Consider the following 23,199-nt stretch of genomic DNA (forward strand, 5'->3'; position numbering starts at 1 on the left):
TTGCTTGCAGTTCAATTTCTAGCTTGTTACATTCATCAAGCAGTGCATCAGTTTCCCTCTGATTATATTTTATGAGCAGTTCTAAAAATTCAAACCCATGTCAGTCAAACATTATTATCTGTTCATTATGTGAGGCAGAATTGTTTATCAATCCAGCAGGATAATGCCATAGTCGTAAGCCCTTTGGGACTAACTTCTTATACAGTCCACAAGATAAACATTCTCCAATTGTAGTTTCTTAAGTTTAGAAAGAACACAAACAAAAGCTCATGGCAGTGAGTAATACTGATTTTATCCATGTTAAGATGAAACTATCAATGAGTCATACATTCTTTTAAAATGGAATCCTGTCATTGCATCTCGCCATCTTTTACAAAGAATCTATGTCCTGCAGTACCATTACCACAGGGGTTCTTCTCCACCAGCAATCATTTTGTGGACAGTAAAATATGTTCATCAACCTAACAAATTATCAGAAATCTTTACCATCATACTATACTTCATCTTTAAATCTCTAGACTCCATTCAAGCTTTTGATGGATCTGAAAAGAGTCTCGCTCCATCAGGAAAACACTCTAAGCACTGCAAGAAACCTTAGTTTAAACTTAAATCTCTTTTGATGAGATTCTCTCATTGCTTTAGAAATCATGCACTTTTGATCAGTTGCTTGCTGGGAATAATAGCTGTCAAAGAAACTGTTCTTCCCTCTACGTTGCATGATTTGCTTGGTAACCAAAAGTGTTACAACACCTATTCTTTCTGAAACCAAACTTCATACTGGACTAATACAGCATGAGCTTGCCTTATAGATATTTCTGTGACTGACTGAGGGAGCTGATATAACTTCTTAAAGCCGATGATTTTTTGGGTCTATATTAGAACATCGAAGTTTCAAAGCTTTGAATGTTTTAATATCGAACCCTATTCAGCGAAAGCTGAAAACATCGAACATACAGAACAGCGAATTTTTTCCTAGGGAAAACATTTGCTGTTCCAAAACACATACACACAACACAAGCAAACCAAACAAACAGCAATCCACGCACATACACCTAAAATCTTACACCTAACCCAACACTAAACTATACACACACCACTAACTATCCACATACCTTAACCCAAACCCTAACCTTAAGGTCCGTCACTATCGCACTATCGCACACTCACCTCACCCATGCCCTAACCCTAACTCACTTACCCCACTCTAACCCTCACATCCACACAGTTACACACTTATCTGACCCACACCTAACCCTAACTCATCTAACCCGCCCTAACCCTCACGTCTCCACAATTGCACACATAGCTAACCCGTGCCCTAACCCTAACTCACCTAACCTGCCCTAACCCTCACGTCCACACAATCACACACTTATCTAACCTGCACCCTAATCCCAACTAACCTAACCCACACTCAATTGCACACTTACCTGAACCCGACCCGCAACTTTCCACCACAGCGCTGAAAATACCAAAGCAACAGAACTGGACAACCAAATTCTTTCCCTAGGAAAGAATTCGGTTTTCTCTTGCTTAGATATTTTCAGCTTTCACTGAATAGGGTTCCATATTAGAACATTTGAAGTTTTGAAACTGCGATGTTCTAATATAGACCCGATTTTTTACCCAAAGTTCTATATCCATATCACAGTTTTCTCTTGCTATATTCAATACATGTTCCTTATTCTTCCTTGGGTATCTCAATCATCCACAAGTTTATTTTACATACCTTATCCTCCAAAGCAACCAAGTTATTGCCATTTGATAACAGATTTGTATATATATATATATATATATATATATATATATATATATATATATATATATATATATATATATATATATATATATGTCCAGCAACTGATCTCACTTCTCAGCTCCTTCTCACAGATTTTCAAAGCCATGCTCATCAACTCCATCTAATTTATACATATAATCAACCAACTTGCTTGAGACAGATCAGAGCTCCAACAGGACTGTTTCAATTGATATCTCCAAAGCAGAACCACACAATGCCTTTGATATACTGTTCCAGTTCATCCTTTGGGACCATGCACATAACCATACATTCTGACAATCTGGATACTATAAAGTTTTTGCCATTTTTTTTCAATTTTATCTTCACAGTCTTTACAATTATGAAATAAGATACCCTCTAAACTAAAAATTATCAACTTTCACTTACTTAAACTTCACATTTTAGATAGAATCTTACTTTGCACGAGCAAATGGAGAAGATGCCTTCTGTCTTGAAGCAGTGTGAGACTTCAAGTTATTTCTCAAATACTAAATACAGACATTTTCAAGCTACTATATCAAGGATATAAACTGCAGTGTATTAACAAACTGCATATACATATTTACATCTGCAAATGTACACATGTGCAAAAGGGTAAAATGGTAAAAGGAAAACATTTAGTGTACCCTCAAAAGTTTTTGTTTGGGTGTTTCCCAATAGGGAATGTTGCTGTCATACCAAACTGATACTTCCACTTCAACTTCTCACCCATATCACCATCTTTTGTTACATCTCCACCATCTTTGACTCCTTCTCAGTGACACCATTCATTCATCTGTTGCTCCATGTGACATTCTTCTCCTGTCCTCCAGTGTAAATGTATGTCCTTATATTAGATGGTGCTTAAACAAGTGAGCTTCTTGTCAAGCACTGCATACAGATGCATTTAGTTGCAGCGTTATTATAAACTTCTGTACAACACCAAGGTACCAACTCTCACAGACATCTGGCCACTGCCATTGTAAGCCGTGAGCTGCATGTAAATAATATTGTCTTCTCATATTAACATTCTCACCATTACCTGTTATACAGCTGGTCCTCCAGTTTTGACTGAGTGTTCCATTAAAGCCAAGAATCAATTATACAGCCATGCATGCACAAGATAAAGAAAGCTTTATTAAGTTAGCATGCAAGATTCTGTTCCCCATTCTACATACTGTCATATTCGTAAACAGCAGCTACACTGCATAAGTAAAAGTAAAATATGACTCAATACCAACCAACAAGAAATTAACAAGCAAGGATGCAGTTCATTAGCCTTTCCCCAAACTATTACATTTAGTCAAATTATGATTTAATACACAAGCATGTCAATTCTAAGCATATGTTACCCCTTTTCTAATAGTGTAGAAGACAGAATGATTATTTTTATTAGCCTCAGCTATCTGAATTTTTGCAGTGAATCATTTTAGCAAAAACAATGTGTTTCCACATTAGTACTGACAACATAAATTTGCTAATATTTTAGCTACAAGCAAGCCCATGTGGAAGCCATCTCAGAATGTTGGAAGCACTAGCAGAATTTAAGTGAGCACCCTATGCCAACTTATCTAGCTTGGGGGGAGGGAGGGGTCTGGCCCACTGCAAGGCCAACACCTATTAGAGAGTAAGGTGTGTGGTAAGCAGTACCAAGGGGCTAGGATGTGCTTCCCTCTGCCACGCTGTAGCCATCTGTCAGCCTTCACAGAGCACAGGAATGAATCCACATGTCTACAGGTTAATCATCATAAGCTTTCACTTTAGCTGTTGGGGAAGTGGGGTAGTTTCTTAACTAGAAAACCTGCTGATGTCTTCTTTAATGATAGCCTCCACAATTGTCTCTTTTCCAGGGAGGAATGAATGGAGCAATTGGTTGAGGATGGCTGATAGCAGGCAGTCAGCGGGAGGTATAAAAGTCATATGGTGTGATCCCAGCGAGGTGTGAAGTCTGGCAGAATTTATTGCGAATATGAAGATGCACCACATTAATTAAGAAGTCAGAAGGTTGTAGCACAATTAGCAGAGGCAAGCATTACATAAAAAGTAGAGGAAACCAATATGATGGCTCAGTGACTGAGATTTTAAGATTTCTGCTTTACAGCAGGGTTTGATGTTCATCTGTAATGTCCAGTTATATGGAGTTTGTATGTTTCCTCCTAGAATGATTTTTTTTCCTGTCCACCCCCTAAAGAATGATTAAATTTGCTAATCTCTTCGTGTGTATATAGAAGTCCTCATCTGTCACGACCTCCGGTGGTGTTTGCATCAGGCTGCTGAAGGAGCTTGGGTGGCTAAAACAGAAAGGTCTCATGGCTGTACTGCAGGATAATAGCACATGGTCACCAATTCTTCTGCTTTCCATATCTGGTATCTATAGATGTCAGGCAGTGGAGAAAAAAAATGGATCAAAATAGGGCACTTAAAATCCACAGGAAACCAAGAGGCCATAAAAAAAAAAAAAAAAAAAAAAAAAAAAAAAACGAATCTGAACTTTTCATCTTTTCATACATGGACTGCATTCATCCTTTCCATTAGGGACTGTATTTTGGCATAAAAAAGAAGCAGCTGATCAGTTATCTTACTCATTTAGCTAATGAATTGCATTAAATTCCAGTATGATTAGCAGGGTCAGTGAACACTAACTGTAATTAACAAATTCAGCCATGCACAGTGGTTTTAGAGGAAAGAATGTTCTTCAAATTAGAATATGATTACTTCAATGGATATCTGACCAAATCATGCTCCTTCAGACATTTTACCCAAAAAGCCTCCCTGGTTTGGATCAGGGCACAGCAAAGTGTTATTTCTACTGACCCTCAAGGTATAACGTTTTTGGAGTTGATTGAAATGTTGGGGATAGTTTGGGCAATAACTTTCTTTACATTTATCTGAATTAGTTTGAGAGTAGGATTTGCATTCAGGCATTCTTTTGGTTAAATGAACTTCTGAGAAATATCTTAGATTCTTTTTGCAAGCACCACCCTGCTAGACAAGAAAAACAAAATATGTTTGCTGAAGTCAGGTAACCCCTTATTTGATGACAGTCAACTCACACAATTTATTTGTCCATAATGATAACTTTCACCAAAGTATGGTTAATGAATGGCCCATTCACAGTTATATTTACCTACTTAACCTGTAACCACAAAGGTAAACTTTGGATCCTGAACATTTTTAAGGTGACTTTTGTAATACTGCAGTATATTATGATGATGATTAGTGCTTGATTGTGTTAATCATACTATTCATTTGCGCAGAGTTTCTGTTATAGTTGGCTGAAGTGTATAGACTTAGGATCAGTTTACTTACGCAATTAACAAAGAAACAAGGTAAGCTAATAAACAAATGAATTCACAATGTATTAGTTTAGTAGCATCTGTCAGAAGGTGCTTCTTCCATGTATTAATAACATTTGCATTTCAGTCACCTCAAAAACTTACAAATCTATATATTATAAATTGAGATCAACCTTCAAAGAGTAATGCTAATTTTAAGAAGGGGGTTATAAATCAACAGACCTTGCAGCTAGAAAATTTAAAACATAATAATCAGGAAGAGTGCCTTTTATATTATGTTTATTTTCTATATATTTTGTCCTTTTGTTACTTAAAATACTAATGGCTTGGCTCCTTATCACTCATTTGAGACTCAAAACTGTGGTTCCTAAATATCTGAAAAATAAACTTCAGTTCAAAAAAAGAGTGAACTTCAAAACTAGCTGTAGCACTATTAAAGCTTTTTACAGACATTTTTCACCTCCAACTTCCATAGTCCTTAACATAAACAAAAGAGCTTGTGACCCCCCCCTTACTTTTGGTATTAACTGCTGTTCTTTGGAGTAGGAGGGATACAGTGTGGTGCCACAATGTCAGACTTGGAATACATTCATCCACATTCACAGGTACAGCTTTGCTGTTCTGAGTAGTGAAGGGGAGCAAACCTCCAGATTTTAGCAGAATGTCCAAATTTTTCTCTTATATTTTTTGTCTATTCCTCGTAAAATCTTTGGTTTTCTGGCAAATCGCTGGGTATTTAATAAAGACTGAATTCAGAAAACAATGACAGACATTTGAGTTTCTGAAGATTCATGCTAATGCAAAACCTTTTATTTTGTGAACTTTCGAATTTTGTAAGGCCTTTGTCCTCCATTTTTTTAAGGCATTGTTCAGATTTCTAGCTCTAAGAGGCTAAGAGGTTAAGAGGTATGGAGGGGACACATTGCATTGCCAAAATCTAGGACTTAGAATCTGTGGAAATGTAAAACAATCTGTTAGGTACAGATTATTTTGATTTCCATATATAATTTCTTATGGTATATAAATCTACATAACTATATGGCAATTTTTCTGTTAGGATTCCTTTTCTTATTATGCACATAAAGTCATAGACTTCTGCAATGAGTGCATGGTCTAAAGCCATTACCAAGAAAGAAAATATGATGTCACAATCACCCCAGCACACATTTATGTAGAGAGAAAGGAAAAGATGACGAGGATTTCATCATGATCTGATAAATATTTATTTATTTATTTTATGCCTCTTCCACCTGCTGACCGCATGGCTAGTTGTCATGACAGTACAGTTCAAACCAGGCAAGATCTTATTGCAATGCAGTCATCTTTCAGGCAGCCATCATGGTATTTTGTAAGGCTAACCTTACATTTCCATGGGATGAGTAGCAGGAGTTTTGGAGCCTAAATCCATACATCTGTCACCAATGTGCTGGTCTATAATGAGCTTTGAATCCCACTACTGTCACCCAAGTAACAAGTAGCAGGAGTTGCAGAGCCCAGATCCACACTACTGCCACCAAATATGTCATAGACAGAGAATGGTTATTAAGTCATATACCACTGTTACAAATTTGAAGAGGGGCCAGTGGTTGCAGAACCCAAAGCTTCATCACTGCCACTAAACAGCTTGCAGTAAATTTGCACTATTGCCTCGGGTTATGGCCAATACCTGTCATAATGCACAAAAGTTGTATAATACCAACTCTGGAATGGAGTTATAACACTTACTCCCCAGGATTTCGCCAACCTCAGTCTTAGCCCTGTGCCTTCTAGTGCCCACTTTCCAATAGATTTGAGAGGTAATGACATTGTTTTTCATACACATACTCACTCTACACTGTATTTTTCCAAAAGTGGCTTTTGTTACCTTTACATTGACAGTAGCCCTTGCCTGTATTCATGATATGCTGACATCAATCAGACTTGCATTCTAATGTCAAGACCTCAGGTACTGGTCATTCTGTAATGACCCAACCGACATTGTGGTAAGAGAGCTGATGGCCAAACAGTCTTCCTCTTCAGTAGAGGAGGAAGCAACAGCTACACCAATGCTGTGAGGATGCACTTTACTATAAAATAAGGCACTAGCTAATATGTTTGTCAAATAACCATATGAAAACTGTTTACTTTAAAAAAGGATCTGATTAAAGATTCACAACATAATTTCAACTGCACACAGTAAGGAAAAACTAAATTATTTCATATTTGATAATCTAATGACAGAAATACTCTTAGTGTATCTGTAGTTGTTATTTCCAAGTACTTGTGGTTGATGACTAAAACCTTGGTATGTAAATAAAGCCCAGCAAGTCTATAATCCAGGCACCTTGATATGGCTTTACCACCCTGCTATTTAAAGCAATTTGCCAATGTTCTGAAATGTATCTTTGTACTCCAGCATGCAGTTTATAAACTCACAAAAAGCACTTTCCCCCATCAGGAAACATTTTGATCATCACATTCATATTTAAAATTAATTGTAAAATTTGTGTTTTCCTTGCACTGATGTCACTGAGGAAAAACAAGGAAATTTAACCTTAGTGACGTAGGTATAGGAAAAGTGTCTTTTGCATCCATACACTTTAATGATTGCACCACTATACATGCCCTAAGATGCTCCATTAAAGTCTGTGGACATAGTTCATGTTACCCTATTGTATAGATCATTCACCCTATTGTACCATCACAAATGGAAAACCTAATTTTTTTGGGCCATGGTTTAATAAAAGGTTTATGAAGCGTATCATTAATAATCTCAACAGTGTTCACCCAGAAGACAAAAATTACACTTCAAAACCAATAAAGCTCACATAATTATGTAGTTGTAAAGAAGGCATCCAGTCAAAACTTAAAACATACTTTCTTTATTATAACAAGTTAAGCGCTTTTGTCCCTATGTCTCAAGGACTTTATCAGATCTATAAAACTCTTGAGTTTCCTCATTTTGTAACATAAATTGACAGCCACATGACTACTGATTACTACCAATCAGATCCATAATAATCACCCAGTACTAATATCATGACAAGATAATATTTATAATCTTCGATAAAATAATGTTAAAACCATAAACTAATAAACCTTGTAATAAAATCACAAAACATATTACTTTTCTGACTACTTATACTTAAAATACAATATACTAATCTTGGAAAGGAAGCAGTACGAATTAATTTTAAAAATAGTTCCAATAAATAAATCAACCCAAGGTTGCAAATACAACCATTAAATATATCTAAATCTCTAAGGCTCTTTTTCTTAATGAGGTTTATTAATCAATCTGTTGGGTCAACGGATGCCTTGCATGTCAGACACAGGTCACCTCTTAGCAGTCTTTGTAGGATACTGATTATAATGGCAGGACTTTGTGTCATTCCATGCAGTACAGTTTGCTTAGGCCTTGTATCCTTTAAGTAAGGTATCTCTGTGGGCATTCCAGTTATTACATATGTCTGGACAGATACATGCCAAAGGGGGCATTATTTTTAATGTCTGGCCAAATGAGGGTTGAGTAAAGGTGGACAATGACATCCCTAGATCTACACACAATCCCTTTGTTTATAAGCTGTGCTATATAGAAGGGATTTGTTAGAACAATGGACACGTTTGTCAAATGTTAGGTTACTGTCCACATAAGTGCCTATATTCAGAACAGGTATATTGTCAATGTGGTAACTCCTCGGGGTAGATGACTTCCCAAAGGATACAATGTATTTTTGACATTTAGTTTCTGACCTTGATTTTGGTTCCAGTTATTTATTTGAGACAAGCATTTCTGCAGGATAGCTAAGTCATTTGGGGATTTGATGGCTGCTCCTAGCTTGCAGTTATCTGTAAACTTAGTCAGCCAGAGCCCTTTGCTATTAACTTTTATTTCAGAAAAATAGGTGCCAAACAGGTGAGGTCCCACCACAGAACTTTGGGGGACTCCAGTAGTGACTGGTCTCCTTATGGAGGTTAACTTCTCCTATTTTGATTTCCTGCATCCTATCTCTGAGACAGTTGACAATCCAGCAGGTGACACAGGGATTTATTCCCAGTTTAGTTAGCTTTTATACTATGGCTGAGAGGGGAATTGTGTTAAAAGCTTTAGCCAGGTTGAGGTATAATGTGTTTACCATTTTGCCTTCATCCATTGCTTCGCAGACCTTTTCAAAAAATCCATCAGGTTGAGTAAGCATTACCTGCCTTTAATAAATCCAAATGGAGATGTGTCCAGTGTCAGGAGTTTCTTATGTCCCGATTGGTTAGTTCCAAAATAAGTTTTTCCATATCTTTGCATAAGATGCTGGTCAGACTAATGGGTCTGTAATTACCTGGGTCTGTGGGGATGTCATTCTTTATGCAGGGGAATGAATGTAGCTCTTCTCCATTTGTTTGGTACAAAACCTGTATGGAGGCTGAGATTGAACAATATTGTTAGTGGTGTGGCTAAATCATGCTTTGTGCTATTTAAGATGCATCCAGAGATATTGTCAGGGCTCATCGATGCAGCATTTTTAGCTTTTGATAGCACTTTTAGGACTTGACCTTGTGTGACAGATAGCTGTAAGTGATCCAGTCTCACATATATCTTCATGGACAGACAGAGGGGAGAAAGAAGTAGAGTTAGAGATACATTTATTGGCCACTACGTATGCTATATCTTCAGTGTCAGTGTAGGTAACATCTTTCACAATCAGCTGATTGCAGCGCTGCATTGTGCTTTTGAGATTAAAAATAGAACTAAAAAATGTCTTGTGATTGCTTTTGGCTTGGGTAGCTATTTTAGCCTCAAACATGGCTTTGGTGAATTTTATTAAGCTCCTAAGTTGTCTGTTTATTTCAGTGACAAGGGATCTAACATTCTGGCATTTACTCTTCTTACTTTTGATCAAAATTCTTTTCATTTTACTATAAAAGTTGTTGACATCATGATTCCACCAAGGGTGTCTGTTTCTGAGATTTCCCTGCACTTGTTTCTATGGGGTACAGCTGCATCTATGCAGCTGTTTACATGCTGGGATAGTGTGGTGATGTACATTTCTGCATATTCAGTGGAGTTAACTGGGTTTGGTGGGAATCTGAAGCTTATCAATCTATCACTTAAAAGTAGGTAGTTTATCTTAGAGAAATTTCTAAAGGTCTTTTAGGTGGAATGAATCTCTGGTTTCAGTTTTATTTCGATGGAGACTGCTTTTTGGTCAGACCTAACAAGTGATGAAGATAGAGAAAGGATGGTGCAAGATGCTCCCATATTAGTAAGGACAAGAACCAAGATAGTATTTCCCCTAGGGGGATACTCTGACTAATTTAATTGTTCCATGCCATTGGCATTGACAAAGTCCAGGAAGTTTTGTGCTTGCACACTAGTGGTGGTGTAGGTTTCCCAGACTATAGTTGGGTAGCTTAGATCACCTAAAAGAATGGTAGTGGGTTTTAAACTGAGTAACTTTAGTTTCTGTAGATAGGTGATGTGGCGTTCTGGTGTCATGGGGGAGTTCTATAGCTGGTTATTAGATGGTACATGATCTTTCTGATGGTTATTTGAGGATGAAGAAGCTCTACTGCATCATGCTTCTTTACCAGCCTTGATGCGAGTCTCCTGATGTAAATGGAGATGCCTCCACCTGCACAGTAGCTGGTCTAAATATCTGGAAGACATTATAGCCCCACACAGCCAGAGTGTTCTCTGCTATTCTAAACCATGTTTCACATATGTCAATGCCCTTCAGGGTGTAGGGACTGGAGTTTCTTGTTTAGGCTCCTGGCATTGATCAGTAAAACCTTCAATATTTTCCTTTGCTTTTTTCATCATGTTGGTAAGTTTTTCAGGTTGGTGTTGTCTAAAAAGTGGACTATGGAGTTGGACAATGTCTTTGACAATAATCAAAACACTAAATGGGACAGATGTAAGCCACTCCAATCGAAGCTATGTAGTCTGTTGATCGTATCCTCACAGGCTGACAAATATTGGAACCCCTCTGAATGACATCAAAAACTAAGCCAATCATCCTTGGAGAAGGTAAAATGCTGCTCAATGCTAGGCTCATACCCACCTTGGACTCATAATTTGAAAGCTCAGTCATGTCTCTCTTCATGTAGTCCAGGGAGGTACACCTCATGTCATTGACACTGGCATGAATTATGACAGTCATACTGGTTCTTGTTCAAGGACTTGAGTGCATGCATGATCTGGCACCAGACAAGCAACTAACTATCACTCTTTACTTGCTCAGCCTGGAAAGCCATACGTATGTATGACTTACAATGAAGCCACCTCTTACAAGAATGCTTGGTTGAACTGATGCTTGCCTTATGGGCTCAGCATCTGTGACTTCAGGACTTCTTGTGCTATATGAGGAAGTAGGCTTAATATGCTGAGTGTGATTTGTTTCTGTGTTGTGTTTTAGGGTCTTTGAGGTTTAGACAAGTTAATCTTTAGAACCTCAGCATATGATGATGGGCTATGCCTATTGTGATGCCACTGGAGAAGTGTGATGTGTGGTGCACTGCTGGTGATTTTGGTGTCAGCTTACTGTGTGTGAGATTTTTGCTTCCAAGGATATTATATATGTACATTTTTCATACACTGTGTTACGCTGTTTGAGCAATAAAAGATTGTCAGACAGCATGAGACAATTCTTATACTGTTTCAATATACCCACCTCAGTCAGGCTGGCTAGAGTAGTTGTGAGGAGGTGCTAGTCCATGATACCAACAGGAATGACTCTGGGGCAGGGGCAACTATAACTGCTTGGAGTTTGGTTTTAGGATAATGTTTGGGTAGACTTTCTACTGAGTATTTAAAGTTCAATACAAACAACTAGCCTAGAAGCTGTCTTCCTCCACCAGCAAGAACCAGTAAACTTATTATAGTAAAACAAATCTCACTAATTGAATACTAAAATCAGTGCAAGCAGTATCAGCACACTCCATATTAAGCAATTTTATCAAATGTGCTTTAGCCTGGTGAGCAGCTTAAGGGGAAGGACTTTGCAAAATGCCTTCTGGGATCCTTCTGGATTGCTGAGCTCCACACTCTGTTACAACAGTGAGCTCAACTTCTGGTGAAATAATCTAATTTCTGCTGCTTGCATCTGCAACATTATCACTTTAGTCACTTCCCAAACATCATGATGATAGGTGAGGATGGGGACATAGGCTGACTTGTAAACCGAGAGCTTTGTTCTATGACTCATTTCCTGCTTCATCACCATAGGTCAGTACAATGCCTATAATACTTCTACCAGCACACTTAGCCAATGGCCAGTCTACTTCCTGCTTCAACCTTCAGTCATAAACAAGATCCCAAGATAGTTAATCATCTCTACCTGCTGTATCTGCTCCTCCCTCACCTGTAGAGTCAATTCATTCTTTTCTGGTAGAGCAGCATGGCATCTTATTTGGAGGTGCTGCCTTTTATCATTAGGTTAGTATGTATTTCAGCGGCAGTTAAGATTTCTGCCTGACAGTTCTAGAGTTCTCTGCTGACCTCTAGTTACTGTCTATGTAAAATCTGAACATTCTCACCATGCCTGTGTGGGTTTTTCACATACACTGCATTTATCTCACAAAATCCATACAGGTTGATTCAGAGTAGCCAAGTGCTCTGTATTGTACAGAATGCTCTGCATTTGTGATTGAACAGTGGTAGCTCCACTTTGCAATTTTTGACTGGCTCGTATGCTGCAATTACAGCCAGTCGGCATCGCTGTATAAGAACCAATCAAGTAACGGCTCCGGAGGCAAAGAGAGATGATCAAAATGTGGCCAGTCATGTGCCACTACTAATTTTAATAGATCTCTAGTTACTTCACTAGAGTAAAATGTATAGTCATCCATTTCTTTATAATTTACTTGGCTGCTGCATGCTTCCTGTTTCATTGCAGTTTGTGTTAACTTCTACTGTTGCTGTATATTATTTAACTTCACAGGGCGTTTAATAGTCACTAGAATGTATGTAATATTGCAGATTACTAGATAAGGCTATCAAACAATGAAACTTTTTTTTCTTTCTTTATAATTTAGTATGCATATGCTTCCTTGCTATTGCATAAATTATAATGATAACTGTTGTGGAGTTTCGAACTTTGTCTCATGTAAAGGAGTAATGAATGTACTTAGGTAGAGAGTTCTTACAGAACTGTATTGCAGTATGTAAATATTTTTAGCTTATGACAGGTGTACACTCTCTCTCTCTTCTAGCAAGGCTAATAGTATAATGCCTTTCAAAGAATCTTCCACTGTTTATGTATAATACTGTTCTGGTATATGTTTTGAGCTTCCACCCCCCTTCAGGTATTATCTACAAGTGTTGTCAGCTCAGCCTTTCACCTATTTAGCTGACCAGCTGCTCCCAGTATTAAAGTGCTATTATAGTTTCATAGGTTCATAGGTAGGTACTAAGCTATCGGCCCAAGGGCCTAAGTAAGCCTAGCCAAAAAGGTTCCCTGGCTTATGCCACCCAAGAAATTTAATTTCCTGTGCCCCTGTCAAGCAGAGTCACAGAAGTGATCCCCGGGGTGTACTTCCTATTTCCCATCCACTCATCAAGATTTTTCTTGAAGAGTGTTAATGTGTTAATAAGGAACTTTGCTTGACATAGATGGGTAGCTTATTCCAGAGTATAGGAAGTCTCTGGGACAGGAATCTATCCCTCTAGTATGTCATGTTTATTGTGGTGGCAAGGTTTAGATCCCTAGAGCATGTAGCTTTTCTTTAGGTGTAGCATGTCCAATAGCTCTGGGTTTATCATATGTTAGGCAGACATCTCCTCGGAGTAGGCGATATACTACACAGTAAAGCTGGAGTTTTTTAAGATGGTCAGTGTAGGGCATCTGTTTGGGGACAGTAATCCTCTTTGTGAGATACTTCTGTGGCCTTTTCAGCTGCTGCGGATTTCTTGTGAGGTACATTCCAAAAGGGGTGTTGTACTCTACAATGGGTCTAATGAGTGCCGGGTAGAGGGGAACAATGACTTCTTTTTTCCTGGATGAGAACCCTTTTGTGATGAGGTATGCCACATAGAAGGATTTCCTGACTACTGTGGCGATGTGATTATCAAAGGAGAGACTACTGTCCACCTGGGTCCCAAGGTCTCTTATCACACATTCGGCGTTAAGTAGACTGCCATTTATGTGGTAGTTCATGTGTACAGAGTTTTTATCAAAGGGGATGACAATGCATTTTTTGGCATTGAGCTTGAGGCCATGCCTCTGACACCAGGCATCTGTCTCAGTGAGGCCCTTCTGTAGGATGTCCACATCATTTGGGGACTCAACTATGGTTCCTAGTTTGCAGTCATCTGCAAACTTCATGGGCCTTCTGTGTTAGCCTGCACTTCAGAGAAGTAGATACCAAGCAGGAGAGGTCCCAGAACTGAACCCTGTGGGACTCCACTTGTCACTGGTTTGAAGTCAGATTTGGAGTCTGCAACTTTTACAGTGTGGGTTCTGTCAGTGAACCAGTTGGCAACCCATCTTGTGACATAGAGATTTATACCTAGTTTAGTGAGTTTATTTATAATTCCAGAATGGTGGATGGTGTTGAAAGCCTTGACGAGGTCAGGATAGGCTGTATGAACCACCTTACCCTTGTCTACGGCTTTGGTAACTGCTTCAAAGAAGTCAGTCAGGTTCAGAAGGCATGATCTGCCTTTCACAAACTCGAACTGGGTGGGGTCCAGAGTTTGGAGGTTACCAATGTCTTTGTTTATGAGTTCCATGATGATACGTTCCATGGCCTTCCAGACCAGGCTCATCAGGCTAATAGGGCAATAGTTCCCAGGATCAGTGGTGGCTGCCCATTTGTGGAGTGGGATAACTGTTGCTGCGCGCCATTCAGTGGGCACAAAGTCTGATGTGAGACTATAATTGAACATGGTGCTTAGGTAGGGAGCCAGTTCATTCTGAAGTTCATGTAAAATGCAGCCTGAGATGTTGTCCAGCCCCATGAATGCTGCGTTTTTGGTTTTACAGAGTACAGCTTTTACCTGCATAGATGTGATTACAGGGACCCTGCATTCTTCCTGTATAGATATGGGCCCTTTAGGGAGTGAGAGGGTGGTAAAGTTAGCACTGAACTTATCTGCCAGGATGTTGGCAATATCAGTTGGTTCTGTAATTTACATGCCGTTGTACTGTAACTCAGAGCAGATCTGGATGTTGCCATTGAGATTCTTGACATAGCTATAGAATGCTTTGTGGTTGCCCTTAGAATCAGTGGTGATTTTGTTTTCATAGCTAGCTTTGGAGGATCAGCCTTTCAGCTGTTTGCCTGACTGGCCATTTGGGTGAGGTTTTTGCCTTTCCCCCAGACCCTTCATGACTTTAATGTGTTTTCATATCAGGCTGCTGTCTCTCATTGCTGTTTGCTTTGCTTGATGTGTCAAAGTCTTCTGTGCCCTTCTCTGCTTCCCTTTGAATTTGTTTACATTCCTTAGTATCTGTTTTGCATTGATTTTTTCAACCTACCTACTGCACACCCTATAATCTACACTCTGAGCCCCTTTTAAGTTGCTTTCTGTGATCCTTCTGTTCTCTTGATATCCTTCTAATTCTTTTTCCAGTATGTTTCTCCCACCTTTGCTTTATTTTTCTTGCAGTTTTTTTGTCTGTCCATCAAGTTAATTGTGTTATGATTCCTAACTTGTTATGCAGATAATGTTAATGTATGTTGTCATTTTGTGCCACTGTGCATTTTATCACTGGTTTCTGCTGACTTTGTTTTATTTATTGGCATGTGCCTCATTGAATTTTACAAATGTACATCATTCACTAACTTAATACTTCTATTAGAAAGCCAGTTGAAACAGGTACCATGGAAATGGTATGTTTTCACATAGTGCAAAAATAGGATGTTCCACATTTTGTCACACATTGCTAGAGTCTGTGTTCCACACCTGCTTCTTAAGAGATTGAACCCTATGGGTTGATTGGTTGCTTTAAGCTGATCTTACATCTTGCCCACACAACCCGGATTATGACTAAAATTAGTTTGTAATGAAGAGGTACTGGATAACAAACAAATAGAAGAAATCATGGTTGCTTCACACTTGGCAAGGAATTGCCTTAGTGCATATATTTCTCAAATTATTATAGCCAGCTCCCTGAGGTGGCCTCGATTTGTATCAGTGGAGGCCCAAGCAAGTTTGAAATGTTGTACATTTAAATACAAAATATTCAGTATGATTTTATATCATAATAAGGCTAAATGGGGAAGTATAATATTCTGAGGAAATGTGCACCTGACTGCAAATCAATAGCAACAAAATTAACAGATTAAAATGACAAGCCAAATTTTGGTTATTTCACTTGTGTGTTTGTGTGTGGGTATAGATGCATGCATATGTGTGTGTGTGTGTGTGTGTGTGTGTGTGTGTGTGTGTGTGTGTGTGTGTGTGTGTGTGTGTGTGTGTGTGTGTGTGTGTGTGTATGTGTGTGTGTACCCATGGGTAAACAGTGTCAACTTTTGTGCAGTTCAGCAAATGCATTTTGGTATTTAAAGCCAAAGGCATTTTTTTTTTTAATATTTAGCAGAGGCTGGATTCCTTTTCTTGTTGCCTGATAAGGCTTTTTGTAACTGAGTTTAAGTACTTATGATAAGAGGTGCATTAATCTCAGTAAATAACTAGAGGGGTAGGACAATGGTTTAGTGATTAAAGTTTCTCCCTTGAGTCAGTCATGGCATAGAGGGATAAAGCCATGATTACAGTTCAGTGAAGTCAGGTTCAGTCAGTGGCCCAGCTGCAGGAGGAATGACAGGTGTGGAAGGTGAATGACCATGCAGTAACTTTTGGCCCCTTCCATGGAAAAAGGTTTGGGCCAACCATAAAGGAATACAGTGCTGGCTCTGATTCTTAGTGGAGACTGCGAGTAGACCAATCCCTCTGGTTATAGGATGGCTGATGGGGCATCTGTAAAGGAATGTGGTTCTGGTTCTGGTTCCTAGTACAGACTGTGAGTAGACTAATCCCTCTGGTTATGGGATGGCTGCTGGGGCATCGGTAAAGGAAATTGGTGCTGGTTCTGATTCCAAGTGCAGACTGTGAGTAGACTAATCCCTCTGGTTATGGGATGACTGCTGAGGTTTATGTAACCTTTAGAGGCAGGGACAGCCCTTAAATTAATGCATTATATGGCCGGGCCTTGAGTTTTAGATGTTAATTACAGGGAAAGATGGTGAAAAAGAAAAAAAACATAATTATTTTTGACCTCCATTCTCAATCTGTGTGAACTTTTTGTTATATTTCAAATCTTTTTCAGTAAAACAAAACATTATTTACCTTCGTGAAAGTACAGGTTACACACTACAGGAAAAGTCAATGTTCCAATCTCTGAGATTTCCAGCACTTGAAAACTGGATCAAAAAATACTAAAAGCAAACTTGACGGTATTTACTGCAACCAAATTTGTGTGTGTGTGTGTGTGTGTGTGTGTGTGTGTGTGTGTGTGTGTGTGTGTGTGTGTGTGTGTGTGTGTGTGTATTATGCTAATTAGTGCTGTGCAGTATTTATCTACGAATCCCAGGTATAATCTGACCAAAAACATCTGAGAACTGGGTTGCAGACCTTTTTATTCACTGAATAAAACATGCTGAAAGAAAAATCGCTTGCCATTTTTAAACAAACATACTTGAGAATCTGCTCTGGTACTGTTTTGTCTCTGAATCGGGGTTGCTCTTCCAGCATTGGTTGCACTGTGTAACATTGGATATCTGTGGATGGCAGTTAAGGAACAAAGACACAAGGTAGAGACGTGCAATTGGTAATACCCAGGCCCATGATCTGAAAACAAAAATTTCATTTTACTTATTTGTTTTGCACAAGTACAATAGACCAATGATATCTTAAAAAATTAAACTAATGAAATGAAATGACTTTACTGATGTTAATGAGCTCATTTCATATTTTATTTGTCTCCGTATTAAAAAAAAAATGGAAGCACAGACTGTTAATACAGAAAATAAAAGATTTCTTCAAGTGGATCACAGGCCTTCTATCAGAACTCATAATTCACTGTTTCTCAAGCAGTCAGTAATCCACTAAGTTATATCAGCTAATAATGAGCCGATTGTAAAGGACTGAATCAAACATCTGAAAGAAGTCTGTAAGGGCAGCAGAACAAGGCAACTTTTTGTCAAGAATTATGCAAGAGTGTCTGTGTCTCAAAAGGTAGCACATGCTTCTTTGGTACTAGAAACTTTGTAGACCATGGGTTCTATAGCCCCACCATGTATTTGCATTAATCTTCCAATACTTAAGCTGCAGTGCAGCCTAAAAGGGTAGGGGTGGGGTTGCTGTACTTCTCAGTGTAATGTTCTTCACAGGAGATGTTAAACTTAGGTCCCACCTGCCTGAGTTACACAGAGCTCAGGAGGACATAAAAGATCCTACAGCAGTTATCAAAGAGAACAGGGGAATTCCCCAGTAGCCTGGCCAGACTTCCCATAGTTAGTATGAATACCATCTCAGGTCTTCTCTGAAAACAGGCTGTTGGCCTAGTGGGACTAACTTGGTCAATAGACTATAACTAAGTATAATCATAAAATGCTATGATACTGGAGAGGCATGAATGTGTATGAATAAAAGCATGCTGATATAGAGCCAACATTATTAAGCCCTAGTGAGTTCTCTAATTTAAGTTGCAGAGGAACCTTTTATAACTATTTGCTAAGCTGATTTGTTCGTAAATGGAGAGGTTAGAGCTATCACCCCACCTCCTTCTAAAGTAGAATTTCTTTGAAGCAGTTGATGCAATTTTAATTCAGACAAGTAACACAAAATGTATGTTTTTCTTTTAATGTATTACAAAAAACAGACCAGAATTTCATAATTTTGCATGCTAGTTCTTTTTTTTTACTTTACAAAGTTCTTAGTAAACTGCAGCCTTTGAAAAGTAAGACAGAGATCCATAAGTGAGCTAAAATATGGAGATACAGTAGCAGATAATCCAATATTAACAGTAGCAGATAATCCAATATTAAATTGGAAGATATATGCTAATATTTCTTAAATGTCATTTTTGAAATTGTTAATAATTAGGAGCAATGTCATTGGAACAGCATAGTTACAAAAGATCCTTTTTGCTGCCAGTGTCAAAATTGCTAAATTTGCCTGAACTAAACTGACTAGCTAAAATCTTTCTTTAACTGCTTAGCTGCAGTTTAAATAATTTTTGAATTTCCAGACATGGTGGTATTTTAGCCAATAAATCTGACAGATGCTACTTTTTGTTATGTAATATATCAATACTATGATATAATATATCAATACTACAATGGTAGCAATTGGATTCTGAAGCCTACTTATGAACATGTGAACCTAAAGAAGGATATATGACTTAGAATTAAATTATTTATTTTGTTGTACAAATATTGTCACCATTCTTCAACATCGCTATTGTCAAACAATAATTTCCAATTCTAAGAAAGAAATTCATTTTTAATATCTGGTTCATAGGTAAGTTCTAAACTAGCTGCCCTTCTGGTCCATTTTATACATAGTCAATTTCCCAAAGGTGAGAATCAAACCCTGTGCCTTATGTTTACGAGGTAAACATGCTAATTATTATGCCAAACCTCCTGTTTACCCTGAAAGCATTCCTCTATTTCCTATAATCAGGGCCCATGGTCTTGACGTTGAAACTTTAACCATAATTGTGTTGTGGTATAAATTAATGACAGGAGGCAATGTATTTAAATTAAGAACTAATACATTGTATTTAAATACTGATTTGATGAGAGCTGAGTACAGTAAAACAATGACCTCCTTGGACCTGGAGTCTACCTTATAGAAGCATCTGTTTATCCAGTGATGAGATATAGGTTCAAATGGCCATAGTTTTTTTTATTAGGCAGGAAACCTGGGTAACCATATAAAGCATATCCATCTGATTCAGAGAGTTTGAGGGTAGGTTTGCCATCCCTCAAGACATGTTACTAGCTGTTTCACATTACTATTGCTTACAAAGTCTAAAGTAAAATTTTGTAGATCTGAACGTACAAAGTACATTTTCATATGTATTGCTACTATATTTAATTAACCAGCTAAGTCTCCTTGGAATAATGATATATTGCTAGAATAGTACTAGATCTTTAAGGAGAGCTATATATTTGATAATCTGTAATTATGAGGTCCTATTACATGAGATAATACTAACACTAACAGTTCCATTGGATAAGTTAATTGTCAAATTGTAAATTAATGTAACTAATAAAATGCTATTACTGACAAGACATGCACATGTCCTATGACAGTTGTTATAAGCTATCAGTCATTATTATAATCTATTGTGCTTATTGTAGTATCTTCTGATATAAACCACATTTCTATACCGATGCAACTATCTATATTTCTGGACACCAACATCACCCTAAATTCATCAATTTTATTGTTTGGACTTACAGCATTCCACAGCATGACTTTGTACTGCTAGGAAACTTTATGTGGTATCTTGTATGAAACAAAGGACAAAAAGTTTGAGATAAATTCTTTCAAAGGGTTATAAAATCCTGCTAGAAAAATATATTCTCTACTGAGAAAAAGATTTAAAATATCCTGAGATTGTGTAAAATATAAACAAACATACACATAAATACTGACAAACAACTGGTGCCAGAGCTATGGACTAAAATTCAATGCAGAAAAACGCTTAAGAGTACCTTTTGTAAAGATGTTTACTCCTGAAATTACCACATTGATAATCATCATCATCTTCTTTCGGCTGTTCCCGTTAGGGTTTGCCACAGCAGATCACCTGTTTCCATTTCTTCCTGTCCTCTGCATCTTGCTCTGTCACACCAACCACCTGCATGTCCTCTCTCACCACATCCATAAACCTTATCTTAGGTCTTCCTCTTTTCCTGTTACCTGGTAGCTTCATCCTTTGCATCTTTTTCCCAATATACTCAGCATCCCTCCTCAGCACATGTCCAAACCAACGTAATTGTGCCTCTCTGGCTTTGTCTCCAAACCTTCCAACCTGGGCTGACCCTCTAATATACTTATTCCTAATCCTGTCCACCCTCGTCACACCCAGTGTAAATCTTAACATCTTTAATTCTGCCACATCCAGCTCAAACTCCTGCCTTTTTGTTAATGCCACTGTCTCCAACCCATATAACATAGCTGGTCTCACTACCCTCTTGTAGACCTTCCCTTTCACTCTTACAGGTACTCATCTGTCACAAATCAATCCTGACACTCTTCTCCACCCACTCCATCCTGCCTGTACTCTCTTCTTCACCTCTCTTCCACACTCACCATTACTCCGAACTATTGACCCCAAGTATTTAAACTCATTCACCTTCGCCACCTCTACTCCTTGCATCCTCACCATTCCTCTATCCTCCCTCTCATTCACACACATATATTCTGTCTAAGTCCTGCTGACCTTCATTCCTCTTTTCTCTAGAGCATATCTCCATCTCTCCAGAGTCTCCTCCACCTGTTCCCTACTCTCACTACAGATCACAATGTCATCTGCAAGCATCATAGTCCATGGGGACTCCTGTCTGATCTTGTCTGTCAACCTGTCCATCACCATTGCTAATATACCCCTAAAACTAGACCCAGTGGTCAGAGATCTGGGAACACATGTCGACAGTAACCTGACACTTGACCACCACATGAAAAATCATTCTACATGCCACAGCTTATAAGTAAGAGCATGGCATCCAGATCCAAGGATGTCATTGTTCCAGTGTACTGGGCTCTCATCAGACCAGCTAGTGCATATAATGTACCCTTTGGTATGTACTTGGCCAATCACTTGAAACAGCTTGAGAGACCACAGAGGTTCTTCACAAAAAGGATACAGGGAGTAAACAACAAGTCCTATGCAAACTGTATCAAACTGTATCCCTGTACTCAGTAGCCTATAAAGTGCAGCATGGTAATTTTTAACTAGCCTACAAGGCATCCTCTGATCCCACACTGATGGATCTGTTGCACATCCAGAAAAAAGAGCATCAGAAATACCCATTCTAAGGACCTAATCGTGTGCAACACACAGACAATTATTCTCATTAGGGGTATATAATTAGTATCATTATAATTATATTTGTTGACCTTGGAATGGGTAAGGCCAATCTAAAACCAAATAAGATAGGTTATTTTGAGCACAAAATGGGAAATTGGCTTGGCTTAAAATAGCCTGCAAGCGCAGCTAGCCTAATACTTACCTATGAGCCACTGAACCTATACGAGGGGCAGGCATGTGGGCAAAGATTAAACTTTCTTTGGAACAGGATTCATATCCAATTGAAGTAAAACTCATTCCTAAATATAATTCAGTGTAGCTTGGACCCATGGATTGCAAATCATAAATTTAACTCTGGTTTGCACCTATATTCCTAATGGACAGAAGTAACCTGTGAACACTTGATGTGTGCATGCCTATATTGTAAACATAAAATCCCTTGTGGTATCAACACATATTAGCAATATTTTGGTAACTATGGGGTAAACTTGGCAAGACTTAAAATGACTCTTGGGCTGATAGCCTAATAACTACCTATGAATCTATAAATACTCCAGTTCTCAAACAAAAATACCAGCATGTATGTCAATAAGATGTCAAATGTTAATGCAATATAAGAATGAGTTCATTCCAAAGGGGTTGGGAGGTTGGCATAATGGTTAAGTTGTTTAACTCATAGACACAAGATACAAGGTTTGACTTTCACATGGGGTAATTGGCTAGGTTTAAAATGGCCCAAAGGGCAGTTAACCTTGTAATAATCTATGAACCAAACCAGTGGTGGCAGAATCCCATGAAGACTCATATTTACAACAAATTCTGCAGTGATGTTACATAACACCAGCATGCTTACTAAACCTAAGATCATTGATGCTTACACGCACAATTATTCATTCATATATTTTAAAATAGCATCGTTTACCAACTGTAGGAATAATATTCTGAATCCTTGATGCAGCCAATGAGGTTACAGTAACTAAAAATAGGGATCTATGGAAACCATTTTTCTATGGAGTTACCCAAACCAATATTTACCAATGATCAAAACACATTTTCCCTGTTGAAGTGGGCACTTTCTAGGGTAGTGCCAAGAGTTGAGAGAACAACTCCACTCACCAAACATTTTTACTCTTTTGGCAAATGTGATATCAGGAAAGGACTGGTTCCT

The 23,199-nt window shown here is 38.3% G+C and overlaps 1 protein-coding gene across 1 annotated transcript in view; it reads right to left on the reverse strand.

Moving 5' to 3' along the window:
* LOC122795737 (dedicator of cytokinesis protein 1-like) overlaps positions 1 to 23,199 on the reverse strand; it is a 2,411,902-nt gene that overhangs the window by 311,181 nt on the left and 2,077,522 nt on the right. The window contains exon 13 of the mRNA XM_044064047.1: positions 17,685 to 17,766. Coding sequence (XP_043919982.1) covers positions 17,685 to 17,766 — 82 coding nt within the window. The remainder of the gene's footprint in view (positions 1 to 17,684; positions 17,767 to 23,199) is intronic.

Source organism: Protopterus annectens, chromosome 2.part2 (assembly GCF_019279795.1).
Source record: "Protopterus annectens isolate FY-2018-M chromosome 2.part2, PAN1.0, whole genome shotgun sequence".
Classification (NCBI taxonomy): Eukaryota; Metazoa; Chordata; order Ceratodontiformes; family Protopteridae; genus Protopterus; species Protopterus annectens.